We start from the raw sequence: 17551 nt of genomic DNA, 5'->3' as shown, positions 1-17551 counted from the left end.
TAGTGTATCCCATTGCTGCAACAATTTTTCTAATGCATTGTCTCTTGCTTTTTGCCTTCAGGCTGACCTCACAGGGATCAAATGGAAGTGCTTTGTATGGCAGGGCCCCACCTCGTCCCCCATCCTCTTCCCAGTGACAGAGGAGGACCCCATCCTGTGCAGCTTCAGTCGCTGCCTGAAGGCGGATGTGCTGAGCGTGTGGCGGAGGCACCAGACCCCGGGCCGCCGGGAGCTCTGGATCTTTTGGTGGGGAGACGACCCCAACTTTGCCGAGCTCGTCCACCGTGACCTCTCCTGTACGTCTACTTCCTTTATCGACCGACACACATCTTCGTAACCGTAGCGTGTACATATTTAACATATGACACTGTTTTGTTAATATTTGCACTTTTCCATTTGAATTCAGATGTCATTTCATTGGTATGTCAGGGTTGTTATGTTTTTTAATGGTAAATTGGTGGTTAGTCTGGAGGTGTTGCCAGACATTAGTCATAGACTGGTTATTGAGGTTTGCAAAACACATTAATTGCAATTACATCGTCAAAATTGTTCAATATATCTATAATTCTTGTGTATGTGTAAATGAAGAGGCAGATACTCTCCTTTTGGTTATCTTTAGGGTCCAAGTCACTGACTTTGCTATGCACAAAACATCAGACAGATCTTCTAGCCATTGATAAATCCTTTTTAGTTTATGAGCTGCTCTTTTATGCTTTCAGCTCGAAAGAGCAAGAAACTATGCGTGGAGGTTGGTTATAGTTTTGTAGATCACGGCTTGTGTAAAATTGCATGGCTCATCCGTAAGGATGGCAGTCCCCTGGGGCAATCTGTGAGAGTTAGGGGCCAGATGATGGAACTGTCAGGCTAGTTTTAGGATAGTGTGATGCTTTGACAAATACTTTCAATGTTGGACAGCTAGACAACATTAGGTGTAGACAGTTATGACTTGTATTGTCAAATTTCACTACCAATGTATGTCACAGTTTCCCACAAAAGTTTATGTGAATTTGTAGCTGCGGTGGAGTTGCGTTGTCGCAGTTCTTGTAAAATAAAATGTAAAAATATTAATATTTTTTGTGTAACACTGTTCCAAAACTCATTGTTACATTTAATTTGTAAGTTTTATTAATTTGAAATGACAATTAATTTTAAATGTTCTTGACAAGTGAGGAGTTGGTATAAATTATAAAAATAAAGTTGAAATAACTTTTATAAATAATTTTATTTTTATTTTATTTTTTATAATTTATAGCAACTCCTCACTTGTCAAGTAAGTTTAAATGAATTGTAAATTCAAGTTGATTAAACTTTCAAAACATAAGTGCAGCAAGGATTTTTACGTTGCAAAAATTCTGTTAAAGGCGGGGTGCATGATTTTTGGAAAACACTTTGGAAAAGCGAGTCGGGCCGAGTACCAAAACACACTTTTGGCCAATTAGCAGTAAGGGGTGTGTCTACTAACCAACATCATTGCCTGGATTGCATATGTGTGGGGCGGGTCTATCAAATGAAGGTCCAGATTGTACTGGGGTAGGCAGGGGCGTGTTTGTTTCAGAGATTTCAAATGTCAACATTGGCTTTTAGAGATCATGCACCCCGCCTTTAAATTATGTTTGTGGCCAATAAAAAAAATTGTAAAAAAAAAAAAACTGAACTACTGACCCAGTTGGGCCTGCAGCAAAATCCTTATTGTTTAAGAGTTAAACCCTAATCCATTTGTAAGATGTGACTCAACTGAAGTCAGAAGAATATAACATCTGTTTTTCATCCTCTATTTTTTAACATAACAGCTCAATATGTGCTTGGTCCATGAAAACTAAGTGGGTTAAATAAATTAATTAAATAGTTAAAAAAAGAAAAATTTTTCCTTAAAAAATCTTTATTGTCTTTCTATCAACAAGCACCGTTGGGACGTCCAAGACTGAGTCATGCGTTGTTTCAGCATTCTTTAATTTAATTTGTTTAGGATAAATAGAGATGTCCTATGATCTAACTCCGAGTCCTCCCTGAACTGTTATGCCGACTGTCCATTCTAAAGCTTATTGCAATGTCTGTGGTCATCCAACATTATTTTTTCTGTTTACGAATGCATTTTATTAAAACATAATAGCATTACTGATTTTTGTTCTGTTTCATGCAGGTGATGAGGACGGTGCATGGGAGAGCGGCCTGACTTATGAGTGCCGAACGCTGCTCTTCAAAGCCATCCATAACCTGTTGGAACGCTGCCTCATGAACCGATCTTTCATTCGAATCGGCAAGTGGTTTGTCAAGCCCTACGAGAAAGATGAAAAGCCAATCAACAAAAGGTAAAAGACATTTAATGAAACACATAGTTGCAGCTTTAAATTCTAATTCGACAAACCTCATGTAAAATGTTGATAAATGCACCTGTGTAATAATGCACCTAGTTGCTTTGTAGCATGTTAACATTGTTTACACTGTCAGTCCAAATCTGATTTTGATGCATATCCAATTTGACAGACTCGTTGTCCATATTGCAGTCCTTCCGGGCAAAAATCCATGATCTTGCGGCACGTTTTCTTAAAAAATGCGATGGAATATGCAGGATATTTATGCAATTTTATGCGATGAAATTGCGAGAACTTGCAAAAATTGTGGGAACTTGCAAAAACTGTTTGCAGCTTTTGGAGCTTTTCATTGATGTTCACATCGCGTAATTATGTCACTTCTCAACATTCCCATGACAACAGGGGACATGGCTGCGCATGTGTGAAATAAATGCAAAATTTTTCAACAAGATATATATGACTTTTTGCTACAAAAATGCAGGGATTATGAAATCATGCAAGCCCCGCATATTTTGTGCACTGAAATCTGAAATTAATGCTGCGAAAGTGCAGCGTATTAAAAAAAAAATGCGGCCCCCGCATAAATATGCGAAGTTTGGCTGATTATGCATTGAATCATGCGATCACATAATCGCGTTTTTCTGGAGGGACTGAATTGTGTATCACAACTTTTCAGATCCGATCTGTGCGTCCTGTAGCGTTCTGCCATTTTTTGGATTATCTGTACTGTTTCTATGGCAATGACATCACGCTGGCACCACAATCCGCCTCGATTGTTGACGTGTTTATGTTTTACGTTACTCGACAGCATGACGTAATGCTCTCGGACTGAAATTCCTCTGGATGTAGCCTGAAACAGATAAAAAACTGATTTCGTGTGGTTTTTGGCCGTTCACGCGTTCTAAATTTGATTGGATTCCAATCGGATATGCACCAAAATCGTATTACAGTCCTTCCAGAGTTTTTTTGTGATTGTTGCAGGGAAAAATCCTTGATCTTGCAGCACGTTTTCTTAAAAAATGCGATGGAATATGCGGGATATTTATGCGGTTTTATCACACGAAATTGCGGGAACTTGCAAAAACTTCGTGAACTTGCAAAAATTGTTTGTAGCTTTTGCAGCTTTTGATTGATGTTTACATCACATAATTACGTCACTTCCTAACATTCCCATGAGAACCGGGTACGTGGCTGCGCATGTGTGAAGTAAATGCAACATTTTTCAACTATCTGCTATGATATATATGACTTCTTGCTACGAAAATTAATTCATGCAAAAGATCTGAAGTCATGCAATTTTGCGATCAGAAATCCGCAATTTATGCGGCGAAAGTGCGTCGTATTTAAAAAATGTGGCCCTCGCATAAATATGCTGACTTTGGCTGATTATGCATTGAATCATGCGATCGCATAATCACGTTTTTCTGGAGGGACTGGGATTAGGTCACAGTCAACGTACGACCACCTATTTACATGTGCTAAAAAGCGTTATAATGCACAGCCTCATGTTTTTTTTTTTGCCTAATTCTAAATTTGGTGTGCAAACTGGGGATTGTTGCTGTTGTCGGCTTTGTGCGATGTTTACGTTACGATGATGAGTTGGTGTGTTCGTGCCCAGCGATGCGGATACATGCCGTAATCTGCTGCATTTACTGCATGATCTTCATTGTTTATCACAGCAGATGAGTGACATCAGGCTGTTGGCATCTAGCGATTCAAACGTCCAACCTCCTGGGGTACTCTGTTTGTTTGCATGAGAGCTGTGTGCTATCCTTTCACTATAGCTGTTTCTGTCTTGAGTGAAATATTCCAATATTGTAGGGAGGGGCAGAAGATGCCATCCTTGTAATTGTCTGCCTCATTTGAATAGATGTCATTGGTACCCTCAGGCCAGAAGTGTTTTGGTGTGTCTGCGGGTGGGTGGGTGAATACGGCTTCCCGCTGTGGGTGTGCGCTCACTCGCGGGGGCTACACAGCATCGGTTAAGGATGCACAGGCTGGAAAATGTTGCCGTTTCCTCTGTCTAGGTTTTAATAAAGAGCTTACTCTCACAAAACACTGACATTGCGGTTTCACAGTAGGTAGGTCAACAGGAACCACCATTTCGCTTTCACTTGCCGAGCTCTGCCTGAACTTGAATAGATGATGACACATTCTTACTAATAAGCATTAGTAGTATGAAACTGCTCACAGGTTTTTTTTAGATCGGGTTGAATGCTGTTTGGTCACTTTGAACACTCACTAAACATATAGGGCTTTGAAGTGCCATCTGTGTGTTTGGGGTTTGTAGTGGTTTGTTGGTGGCGTGCCCTAATGACAATCCTAACTGAGCTCAACAGACGCAGACGTATGAGGAATGCAGTCTCCACCCTCGCTCGCTCTTTCTCTCTCTAGCTCGTGCCCCGCACCGTGCATAACACAGTGCTGGCACCGTACAGCCTGGTGTTACCAGGGGCCATCACTTGATCCCTCCAGTGAGAGCATACACACATCTGCTGGCACAAATGGAGTGAATTCTGGGTCTCTGTGCCAGTGTTGGGCTTCATGAAACAGACTAAATGTTCAGGCATGCAGAGAGAGAGAGAGAACCCACTGTAAAGTTCTGCAAAGTCAGGTTCAGTTTTATGTTTTGAATGCCATGAAAGAGATCAGCTTCACCTGTAATATAAATAGTGCAATAGTAATTTAAAGGTGTGGTTTTAGCTTATAATATTTGTAACAGATAATGTTGCAGAATTCCTGGCAAAGAACTACACTACCCATAATCCTAAAGAGTCATCTGAGTCATTATTAGCATGGAAACGGAATATTTTTTTCCAGATCATAATGTGAAATTTTGTGATTTGTCTTGGAATTGGTTTGTGGCTTATTGGAAAATCCCTGTGAAGAAAATAAATACGAGAAATAAGCTTACTACCAAAAAAGCCTGCTAAAACTTACTGTTGCGCTTTGTAGTCTCTTAATGTTTATCACTTATCTGCGTGTGTGGTTACACTGTAACAGCTGTTTACTGTAGCTTGCGGGTCACACGCTCACAGGTGTTAGGTTGTTATCTTAAAGAATTTGTGCTACATAACAACTCTGAGTGTTAAACATTCCTTACGCAGACAAAGATTTAATTAAACACCTCGAATGCCCTAATGTTGAAGTTAAAAGATGCTCTTTGTGAATGTTCCCAAGTCTTGCTGTAGTATTTCCTATCCATCTTCACAGTTCCTCTAGTCACTCACTGCAGCTCTAAGAGTAGCACATCATTCTTAGAGACCTTGTGAAAGTGTGCCACTTTCTTTTTAAGGATATAATTTCAAAGCCTTCAAGTAATCCACCATTTGTTCCCCTTTCCCCACAGTGAACACCTGTCCTGCTCCTTCACGTTCTTCGTACATGGAGACAGTAATGTGTGCACCAGCGTGGAGATCAACCAGCACCAGCCTGTCTACCTGTTGAGTGAGGAGCACCTGACATTGGCTCAGCAGAGCAGCAACTCCGTACAAGGTAGTAGCTTTGCACATACATAGAGAATTTAGAATTTAGTTTTGAGGGGAATTCTTCATTTAAATATGGTAAAAACTGAAGTTACTAAAAATGTACAGCTAAATCCCTATTCGGACGGGATTACAGGGGGACCTCTAAGAAAACACGTCCACTGTGTTTTTAATCCCGTCCGAATCGGCCATGTCTGTGCTTTTCTCTGACGACCTCTGTAAAAATTCCAGAGCAATTTTTTGCCGAACTCAGAGTTCCTCTGAGAAATTTAATCCCGTCCGGATGCAAATGTCTGTGTTTGCCCGCAATATCTTTTGAAAACGCGGTTCTTGCCGTGTTTTGGTCAACGTGATCTGCCGTAATGTCTTACTAACGCGCATATATTGTACTTCCTGAGTCCCATTCATTCAGATATGGATGTTTTTTTACATTCGCGAAATAAAAGAATTAAATCAAGACGAGCTGAATATCAAACACTGTTAAGACTGGCCACTGTAATATCAGTATAATGCTGCGTTTACACCAACCGCGTTTCAGGCGTCAAAATCGCTTCTAGTTTGCTGCTTGAACAGTTTGAATGCTTTCGCTCGTGTAGAGCGAAGTAGGCGCGCGGAAAAACTAAGCATTTGACGCGCGTCAGAGGCAAAATCCTCTTCTTCTGGGAGGGGCAAGTGCTATGCGGTTGTCTGTTTGCAAGATGACTGATGTTAATTGTGCATTTATCGGGAGAGTTACGGGTTTGTATTTGGTAACCTCACTATAGGGGGAAAATAAACGGTGCGGGTCGATAAACGTCACGTGACTCAAAAATGTGTATTACAACTTACCACGTTGCCCAATGTCCTCACCGACACACTTCTTATTCTATAGAAATAAGAACTTGTGTCGTATAGCTCTGGGTGACTGCTTACGGACAATATCAAGCGTTGGTTGAATAAATGACTCCGGGCGGGGCTGCCACCACAGCAGCAAGCAAGCTCCTGATTGGTTAATACGGCACAAAATTTCACCAAAGTTTACATTTTTCAACTTGGGCGTCAGCCGCAAATTCGCGTGAACCACAAAAAGCACCATTCACGCGTACCGCACACAACGCTCAATTCACACCTTTCGCTTGAACTAGACGCGTGAATGAGGCAGAAACGCGTCTTCCACGCCTCATCCGCGCCGCGCCAAACGCCTAATCCGTGCCGCGGGACCTCCAGACGCACGTCAACAGGTCTTCACATTAACTTAACATTGAAATCATGCCTCTACCGCGGTTGGTGTAAACGCAGCATAAGGTCTCTGGAATGGTAATGTTAATTAATAAAGGTAATAAATTGTTATTAATCATTATTTCTTTATTTCTTTGGGTTTATTATAAGCAGCCAGTTATATAAAACATGTAGGAAATTCCGCCAAAGTTTAAATTTTCCAACTCGGGCGTCAGCCGCAAATTCGCGTGAACCACAAAAAGCACCATTCACGCGTACCGCACACAACGCTCAATTCACACCTTTCGCTTGAACTAGACGCGTGAATGAGGCAGAAACGCGTCTTCCACGCCTCATCCGCGCCGCGCCAAACGCCTAATCCGTGCCGCGGGACCTCCAGACGCACGTCAACAGGTCTTCACATTAACTTAACATTGAAATCATGCCTCTACCGCGGTTGGTGTAAACGCAGCATAAGGTCTCTGGAATGGTAATGTTAATTAATAAAGGTAATAAATTGTTATTAATCATTATTTCTTTATTTCTTTGGGTTTATTATAAGCAGCCAGTTATATAAAACATGTAGGCTACTTTAGTAGGATTTGTATAAGTTATTTTGATTTGTTAAAATTAAATTAATAAATTACATGTTCTGTTATAATTTTACATTTAAAGCAAAATATCAAACCTTACAAACACGCGCATCCAGAGCACGTGCTCTTCTGCAACGCCCAAAAGCATGAAACAGACACTCCCATTTCTGGAATAGCCAGAGAATTATAATCCCGTCCGAATCGGTACATAAAATCACAGACGTCGTGGGGGACATGTTGAAACTCAAACGTCGTTTGGAAAACTAATCCTGTCCGAATAGTGCTTTAGTGCACAAATATGTGCTTGCTAACAGGTGCATGGCACAACTTTATGAATGAGCGTTTCAGTTGTATGGACATCTGCTGCAGTTTTTGCCAACAAGGCAACAAGATTGTGCATTCTGTCTTGAAAGTTAACACGCCAGCCTTAGACCATTCATTGATATACATATTGGTTGTAAAAATGCTCTTAAGGTCTTATTTCTGGGGATGCACATGTTATCTGTCCACTAGCAACTAGATTGGGGTGATTGGTAGTGATGATGTAGACCCGGCTATAATCCCATTTCTAATTTAAAACCAAAATTGTTGATTTTACGTGTTTAATAAACTATATATATATGTGAACTAGAAAACTCCACATTTTATTGACAAACGCCGGAAAATTTTATGATCATGAACATGACGCACATATTGACATTAGACTTAGGTGGAAATTTTACAGCGTAGTGTCTGAATTAAAAATATGACAAGCTCTTTCCCAAAGGTCTGTTTTGTTTTTAGGGGTTTGTAGTTGGCTTTAAGCAGTCAGTATGTTGGCAAACACGTTTTCCTCCACTCAAGGGTGCAGTAATGGAAGGCCTACATCATGTTAAGATCTCTCGAGACGTTGCTCCTCTTGTGGCAGTCATTATCTCAGTGTAACCCCACCGTGGCCCTGATGAGGTGTTTTCCAAAGTCGCTCCAGCTTTCAGCTCTGTTACATCACCTGCACTTCAGGGTGCTAAGTTCACAAGCCTGTGACTTGCATTCATGCTTAAAACAGTATGTTTTAACCTGAACAGATGTATCTGTGGTTCTCTTCAGCCTCTTCTACTGCCATACTTCCGTATAGCCCAGTTTAAGTCAAGTGCCTATGCATAGTTCCCCACCCTACGGCGTACCCTGACGCGCACCTCCCCAAAAATGTATTGGTGCATCAATTTTATCCGGACCGGAAGCGTTGTAATTTATAAAGCCTACTAGCAGTCTGCAAGTGACGACACAGAAGTAAAATTAAAAATTATGCATAGAGCATGAGTCTCCAACCTTTTTGTGAGGAAGGGCAATGGATAATGGAGGAATACTTTTTGATATAGTCTACTTGAAAACTTTTTTTTACTTGTTGATTTTATTTTCTTGTTGATTACGTTGATTACTATTGTTTTAAATGTTAACATAGATAAAAGAAGCCAAGCTACAGTGCATATAAAAAGTCTACACACCTCTTTTAAAATCAGGGTTCCTATGGGGTTTGGAAAAGTATGGAATTTGATTTGAGTAATTTCCAGGTCTGGAAAAGTATGGAAAAAATAAATTGGCGTATGAAAAAATATTTACGTTTCCAGACTATTTTCCCTAATTCGTTTTCTAAATATAAAATTAAGAATTTCTAAAATTTATATAATAGATATATATCATATATACAATTGTTTTTTCATGGCGATTGGATAAGTCTGCTAGCACTGCCAAAAGATCGTTTTTACACTTGATCTTATTAGCTTAGAATGATGATATTAATTTACTCAAAAATGAAATTTCTAAGCCTTTAAAAATGTTTTACTGATTTAGCATTTTGTTCGTTAAGGTCACAAAAAGCAATATTTTAATATAGAATTTCTAAATATTTATAATTAGCCTATTGTTTAAACAGTCTTTTCAGGTTTGCTGTACTTAACGGCCAATTAAGCATTGTCATTTGACTTTAGCTCTATTTTCAAATTTTCTGGTTAATTGTACATCCCTTCCGTTTCTGTAAAATTGATAGCCTACATAGAGGTTTTGATTCAGAGTATAACATAATTGTTGGCGCTATTGTGCATAAGTGCGTCACCATGTAGCCCTGTTTTGCTTCGGGAGACCCGATTTCGAGTCCTGGCTCATGGACTTTCCCCATCCCGCCCCCCTCTCTCTCGCACCTTACTTCCTGTCTAGCTACTTTCCTATCCCAATAAATGACAAAAACACCAATACGAAATGTTTAGAATGTAACATACTTGTTAGCAGTTGAATTTTAAAACAATTTATCGGAACAAGTTAAGTATGGTCGGAAAAATATGTAGGGATATCTGGAAATTTTAGTCTGGAAAAGTATGGAATTTTGAAATGAAAATTGTGTAGGAACCCTGTAAAATTGCAGGTTTTTGTGATTTAAAAAATGAAACTAAGATGACTAAGTTTGAAACCTGTTCCACCTTTATTCCCAACTTCCAACCTATATATTAAAGGAACAGTATGTAAGAAATTTATATCAATTAATCATAAAATGACCCTGATATGTCACTAGACATTAAGAAATCATTTTCATTTTAAATACTTATATCACTGACAACAGTAGTCTGGTCAGGATATTGTCGTTTAAAAAGTGGAGTTGCAGCCCTCAAATGATGTTTATGTTGTCATGTTGTGTATTGGCCACCAGTTGTGTGATTGCAGTACCAGTTTTAGCCACACGTTTTGTTATTGCAATACCAGTTTTGGCCACAATCCTACATACTGTTCCTTTAAATGATGTTTTATTAACAAAGTTCGGGAGGAGCACGTTCAAATAATTCACCTAATTACCTTGTAACTATGACCAGCTGTCGACAATCAGCAATCAGGTCTTCACCTGATCGGCATCAACAGAAACCTATATAGACTGAAAATCAACTCGCCCTCATTCCTTGATAGTTTCAGCATCCCTCCACCTCCCCTTCTCCGCAAGATTTGCCTAGTCACCTTACTAACCAGAACAGGGGGGATTATTCTGGGTTCGGGCCTAAGGCCCCCGCCAGGAGGCGCTCCAGGCTCAGGCCATTAACGAGCTCGGAGCCCTCTCCTCGGACAGCACGCCAAATACGCATATTAATAACCCTGTTCAGAAATATTTGTAAGTGTGAACTCGTGAAAGTGAATAAGAATCATTTTGTGGTGAAAAAATGGCATGTAAAAATTGTATCAAATAAAATATTGTAATAAATTAAATTGTTAAAATAAGCAACTAAAACTTAGTTTAAGCACCTTTAGATTTTATTACAGCATTCAATAATAATGAGTAATATTGCATCTTTTGCGCTCAATGTGATCAGTTGCTTCTAAACACTGCCACAATCACTATTATAAAAGGGTGTGCACACTTGTGCAATCAAGTTATTGTAAAAAAAAAAATTCCTGTAAATGATTCCTATTGCTATTCATTTTAATTAAAAGGTTGCAATTTCACAATAAACATGGAACAGGTTCTGACATTATTCATCTTGGTTTTATTTTTTAAATCACAAAAATCTGCAAATTTAACAGGGCTGTGTAGACTTTATATCCACTGTATAAAATATAAAAAATATTTAATAAATAAATATTAAAATTGAGGCTATTAATAGATTGTGCTTTGGCAGGTATGCTGTAGAGCAGAGGTTCCCAGGCTTTTTATTTTGCGACCAACTTAGATTGTTATAATCTATACCGACAATCCAAGATCATTTAAACGTAACACATTTTAATCGTATTACTTGGGCCGTAAAAACTGTAGTCATAATTGACTGTACTTTACATTCCAGTTCTTCATATTGTAATGGCTGCAGGTTGACTTTGGCAGACTTCATTTACAGAAGTTGTTCTCAGTTGTAAGGCTTGAGTTTATACTTGTCTCCCCGAGGGCAAACTAATGCTTATGTTAGACTTTGTTATATACATCTGCAAATGTGGTTGTGCTCCTTGCCAAGTGCAACTCTGTATAACTCCAATTACAATAAACTCCTTAATGTTTTATTGTCTCATACCGAGGCCAAAAGTCCTTTTGAGTTGTGTTTGTCTCTTAAAAACAATCGACCAGTAATCTAACAAGAATAGTTTTTTCTAGATAACAACCTTCATATTAAGATTATTTTTTATCAGCTGCTTATGAACAGCTATAATTTTGCCGTAAATCCTTTTTGTTTTATGATCCGCATGTGGAAACATGCCATATGTTCATTTGGCTTCTGTGTTAAAAAGGGAATGCCTCTTCAGTTTTTGTTTCCATTCAGAACAAACATGAGCGTACCTTATTGACTCAGCTCTTGACTTTCGTTTTATGGCTTTGTGGCCAAGAGCATTGTTCTCATGTTACCGCAAGGTGAACAAGGAGGCTCGATCAGGAAGTATCATCATCCCATCACACTAACCAATATCATACACTGACTTTGTTCTTGTTTTCCCACAGTGATTCTCTCTCCTTACGGCTTGAGCGGATCTCTGACAGGCCAGTCTTTCAAGCTCTCCGACCCACCAACCCAGAAGTTAATTGAAGAATGGAAGCAGTTTTATCCTATAGGCCCTAACACCAAGGATGTCACGGATGACAAGATGGATGACCTTGATTGGGAGGACGATTCATTGGCTGCCGTCGAGGTGGTCGTTGGTAAGACTGAAACTGATTGGTTGAAGCTTTGTCCCTGTATCGTTGTCTTCTCAACTTTGTATGTAACTGTTTGTGTTGGTTGCGTAGCTGGTGTGAGGATGGTGTACCCAGCCAGCCTGGTGCTGGTGGCCCAGTCTGACATCCCGGTTGTGGCTACAGTGAGCTCCTCCACCTCTTCTGGCTCTTATTCAGGAGGTCTGCACAGTCATATGGTCCATGGAGATGCCGCCATCTCTTCAGTCACCCTGACTCCTCCCACTTCACCAGAGGAGGCCCAAGCAGGTACTACCGATATACATTTAATATAAGTACATGAGAAAATATTTTAAGGGTTTTTTCGCACACATGTAGGCTTGCTTACATCAGCATAATTAATAAAGTAGGAATTATTGCACTTAAAGAAAAGCTTCTGTAAAACATGCTGTGGTCTGCCATTCTAAAGGCTTTAGTAGTAATTTTTATTTTTTCCTGCAGTCTTGCAGCCTGCTCAAAAGTGGGTAAAACTCTCAGCGATGTCAGGCGCCTTCAGTGTGGACAGCAGCAGTCATCACGGAGGCAAGATCCCTCGCCGACTAGCCAGCCAAATGGTGGAGAGAGTCTGGCAAGAGTGCAATATTAACCAAGCCCAGAACAAGTACGAATAAAATCTACATTTAAAGCAAATTAACTTTTAATAAAAACCTGTAGAAGTATTTAACATTGTTTTTTTTCACAAGAGGAAATTCTCAACCATCTCCAATGCAGTATGTGAAGAGGAAACTGACAAAACTTTTGTTTGGGAATTTGTCGAGCCATCTCAAAGGACACAGTGCAATTGTTCAAGGTACGCCACAACCAATCCACATGCTAGACATAAGCAGGGTTCCCACGGGTTCTTGAAATCATTGAAAGTTTGTGAATCTGGAAAAAAATTCAAGGATTTGAAAATAAACATACAGCTCATTGAAAGTGCTTGAATCTATTTTGTGCAAGAAGTTTTCTGGAAAAAAATCCATATTATTCCGTGTAGTGTAGGATAATATCATAAAAATCCGACACATGTGCTAAATTGTTCGCTTTAAGGGCTTATATCTTCTGTATGCGAATGTTGATTCATACCAAAATGTTTTTTTTTTGCATAGATGAAAACGTCTCGGGGTTACGTATGTAACTGTTGTTCCCTGAGAAGGGAATGAGACGCTGCGTCTCGCTTGCCATACTTCCTGCGTCCCTATAACGCCGTCTTTGGCAATATTTCAGATAGCAAAATACTTCCTTACTCCCGCGTCACCCTCTCTTTGTTGTTAAGCCTCACCATTGGTTGAATTTGATATACACATTCAGATGCACTTACCCCTGGAGGCGTCCCCAATGTCACTGCAGTGACGCAGCGCGAGTTCCCTTGAAAGGGAACTGTAACAATGTATCTTAAAAGGTAAAATAATGTAACCTTGCTCTCACTTAAAATGTGTCCCCACATTTAGTTCTTGAATTTGAGGGTATTGGACCTGGAAAGGTCCTTGAATTTGAAGTTAACTAAGGTGTGGGAACCCTGATAAGTGACATGGTTAACGGAGTATGACTCGGATGATAAACTTTGGATCTTTGCTTTTCGCTCCAGGCTCAAAAACCAGAAGCAGCGTGCATGTAGCACCCCAGGACATCCTTCATCTGCTGGCCAACCTTCTCAGCCATCCACCAAACACAAGATGGGGGAGAAGCTGGAAAAGGGGGACAAGCAGCAGAAGAGGCCTCAGACTCCCTTTCACCATCGCAACTCACTGTGTGAAGAGCCAAATCTTGAACCGAGAGATGGTGTTCACAGGCTGTGTCTTCAAGGCCACGAAGAAACTCGCTTCCCCAGCCTCCACCACGCAGACATCAACACCAGCAAGACCCCTATGCTGCACGGCTCCACTGACGCGATAGCCAGTTCCCCTCAGCCTCCGCCACTCAGCCCGCACCCCTGCGAGCACGGGGACGAGGTGGCAAACAACTTAAAAAACTCTTCTTCTCCTCTCCACCCTCACTTTTACCCTCCTTCCTCCGAGCCCTGCCTGGTGCCCCAGAAACCCCCAGATGATTCTCAGCTGGACCCAATGCCCCCACCCTACACGCCCGCATACCCAGAGTCCCTAGAACCCACCGTGTATGTGGGCTCCGCCATCAACCCCAATCAGGACACAACACATAATCCCTGGAAGTACTTTAGGGTGCCTGGTGGGAGAACAACAGATTTCCATACGCCTCAACTTCCTGTGGTAACACAGTTTGAGGATGGCAACCGAGGCCAGGATACAGTCGTGTCTATTACAGAGTAAGTACTTATTTTAACAGTTTAATACTTATATTGTGATTGCATAAAAAGCGAGGTGTTTTTCTAGTTTGTGAAAAGAAAGGAAATCGAGTTGTTTTTGTTGGCCTAGTAGACCTGAATTTTAGCAGTTGTCATTTGGCATCCTTGTAAAAAATCAATTGACTTGCTTTTCAAAAACATGGCCTTGCATGTTTGTGATTAACTTGCCTTAGAAATAGGCTGGCCTTTAACATCTTAACTACAAGCTGTGAAAGGCATCTTGCATTCTTACAAAGAACATTGCCTTTTGCAAGTCGTTTTGCTTTTCTGGTTGTTGACAGCACCAGATGCTTTTCTAAAAAGCTACTTGCTATAAAAACCAACAAGTGTATCAGGTAAAAAAAATTCCTAGACTAGAGATATGATATGATAATGAGGGTTGTGTATTTGCAGAACTATGTCTTCCTCCATGAAGCCTCTGAAAGTGTCAGAAGATCGAGTAAAGATGTACGAGCAAAAGAAGAATCAGCATCTCCTGGCAGCGGTGAGTGACGGAGACCAGGATCCAGAATCTGATCCCTATGCTTTTGAAGAAGGAGACGAGGAGTTCACCTTCACAGATAAAGAGAAAAAGCCTGGAGCTGAGAGGGAGGCGGGAAAGAGAAATAAGGTCAGGCACTGGTGCTCCTTATAAAAAAAAAGGCTCATTCTTCATGTTGGTGTATAAAGAAACTATCCTTATTTTCTGCTTAAACATCATTATTCATTTGTTATTTTTAGAGGGATGATGGTAGTTTGTCATCTGACGGTGAGTATGATTTTATCTTTTTAAAATGTTTGTAAATTTAATTTTAAATTTCAAATCTTCATTCTTACAAGCGCTGCAGTTCTTAAATAAGTTATTCTCTGTGGGTAAATTCTACTTGTTTAACAACACCCAAGTAAATTTCTTAAGATTGTTGTTAAAGGGAAATTCCACTTTTTTTGAAAAAATATACTCATTTTCCAGCTTCCCTAGAGTTGAGCATTGGATTTTTGCCGTTTTGGACTCCATTCGGCTGATGTCTGGGTCTGGCGGTACCACTTTTGGCATAGTCCGTTGAATCTGATTAGACCTAGCATCGCCCTCAAAAATAACCAAAGAGTTTGGATATTTTTCCTATTTAAAACTTGACTCTTCTGTAGTTACATCGTGTACTAAGACCAACAGAAAATTAAAACCTGCGATTTTCTGGGCAGATGTGGCTGGGAACTGTACTCTCATTCTGGCGTAATAATCAAGGACCTTTTCGCGGCAACTTGCACCACAAGTTTGTGTACAGAGCCTGTCATGTGAACAAAAAATCTACTTGTTTTGATTTTGTGGTGTGCCGCATATGGAAATACTGACACAGGTCAAATGTAATGTCCATTAGTATGTTTATGCTACAGCTCTGCATGCCTAAATAACATTTTAGCTCCTTGTGAGCTACATTTCTTTAAAATAATATTAAAGGCAGGGTGCATGATCTCTGAAAGCCAATGTTGATATTTGAAATCACCTAAACAAACACACCCTACCCCAATAGAATCTGGACCATCTTTTGATAGAACCGCCCAAGACATACGCAACCCAGGCAACGATGTTGGTTAGTAGACACGCCCCTTACTGCTGATTGGCTACAAGTGTGTTTTGGTACTCGATCTGACTCTCTTTTCCTAAGTTTTTTTCAAAAATCATGCACCCCGCCTTTAACTCGCTCCCAGTTGCAGTGTTTACACGTTGGGTAAATTACCTGCAAATAGCTCACTTATAGCCGTGTTTGCATATTGAGCAAGAATAAGCAAAAGAAGCTTAACACTGAAATGATTGTGTAAAATGTTGTGACTCAAATTTTTAATTCAACGTTTACCATTTGCTTATTGACAGATGCCCAGGGTGTGGCCGGCAGTAAACCACTTCCCACCACCAGTTTAATCCATGAGACAGACCTTGTTGTGTCCATTAATGACCTGGACAACCTCTTCAACTCTGACGAGGATGACCTCACGGTTAGTACCCCAGACCTAAAACACTAGCACACTGTCCGGAGAATTCGAGCGTTTCCTAATGCAACAATCTCATCTGCCAAGTGTAAAAGTGTAGGTGTTTATATTGCAATGTTAACCAATTTGTGGCATTAACCGCACTCTCTAAGGTCATAACAGTAATGAAGCTGCTGGAAACACTATCTCTGTGGCTAATTAAAGTAACACGGTAGTTTGTTCTTCTCACTTTGTTCCTGGGTCTCCTGCCTCATTAGAAAAACTCTTAGGTGGTCATAAAGTTTTTTTTTTTTTTGCTGAACTAGGGAAATAGTACAGCAATTATGAGCCGCTTGTTTTTGTCTCATTCCAAACAGCCTGGATCCAGAAGAGCTGCCGGTGGCACAGACGAGAAATTCGGTGGAAAGGATGTTAAGCCCGCAGCGCCTGACCCCCTGCCTTGTATGTACCGCACATCACAACCCCTGCTGAATAGCTAAATCATTTTTTGCTAAATGCTCAAGTGATCTATTATAATAATTGTTATTACTGGATTTGGGTTGCTTATACATTGTATAAGTTTATAATTATCCATAAATGAGAGTAATTCAATGCTAAGGCTTATGGCTACTGCAGTGGACATGAATCCAAGAGCTACACGAGCTGCACAAAGACTGTTAATGGCAAAGCAAGCATCTGTTACCTATTTTCTTCGCATAGTGCCAAAATCGTGTTCCTTCAGTGTGCTTTGTTTATTGATCTAGTTTCTGCAGACCTGCACCAGATGTTCCCAACCCCTCCATCATTGGAACAACACATCATGGGCTACTCTCCCATGAACATGGGCAGTAAAGAATACAGCAACATGGAGTCAATAGCCGGACTGTCTCTCCTGGATGGGACGACTATCGGCGGCAACTTCAAGATGGAGGTGGAGGAGGGTTTCTGTAGCCCCAAACCCTCAGAGATTAGGGTAGGAATTAATTATTGCAGTGAATTTCCTGCACTTTGCCTTACTTTATGCATTTGCATGATTTGTGACTTTT

The 17551-nt window shown here is 40.3% G+C and overlaps 1 protein-coding gene across 1 annotated transcript in view; it reads left to right on the top strand.

Moving 5' to 3' along the window:
* The window catches only part of med13b (mediator complex subunit 13b), a 31836-nt gene that overhangs the window by 2059 nt on the left and 12226 nt on the right, over positions 1–17551 (top strand). The window contains exons 2-14 of the mRNA XM_073863211.1: positions 62–296; positions 2141–2309; positions 5662–5807; positions 12029–12226; positions 12314–12508; positions 12701–12861; positions 12943–13049; positions 13827–14522; positions 14955–15171; positions 15282–15309; positions 16411–16532; positions 16883–16967; positions 17270–17478. Coding sequence (XP_073719312.1) covers positions 62–296; positions 2141–2309; positions 5662–5807; positions 12029–12226; positions 12314–12508; positions 12701–12861; positions 12943–13049; positions 13827–14522; positions 14955–15171; positions 15282–15309; positions 16411–16532; positions 16883–16967; positions 17270–17478 — 2568 coding nt within the window. The remainder of the gene's footprint in view (positions 1–61; positions 297–2140; positions 2310–5661; positions 5808–12028; positions 12227–12313; positions 12509–12700; positions 12862–12942; positions 13050–13826; positions 14523–14954; positions 15172–15281; positions 15310–16410; positions 16533–16882; positions 16968–17269; positions 17479–17551) is intronic.

The sequence above is a fragment of the Misgurnus anguillicaudatus genome, chromosome 24 (assembly GCF_027580225.2).
Source record: "Misgurnus anguillicaudatus chromosome 24, ASM2758022v2, whole genome shotgun sequence".
Taxonomy (NCBI): Eukaryota; Metazoa; Chordata; class Actinopteri; order Cypriniformes; family Cobitidae; genus Misgurnus; species Misgurnus anguillicaudatus.
The sequence above is the reverse complement of the archived record's forward strand: the minus strand, read 5'-3'. Positions and strand labels throughout refer to the sequence as shown.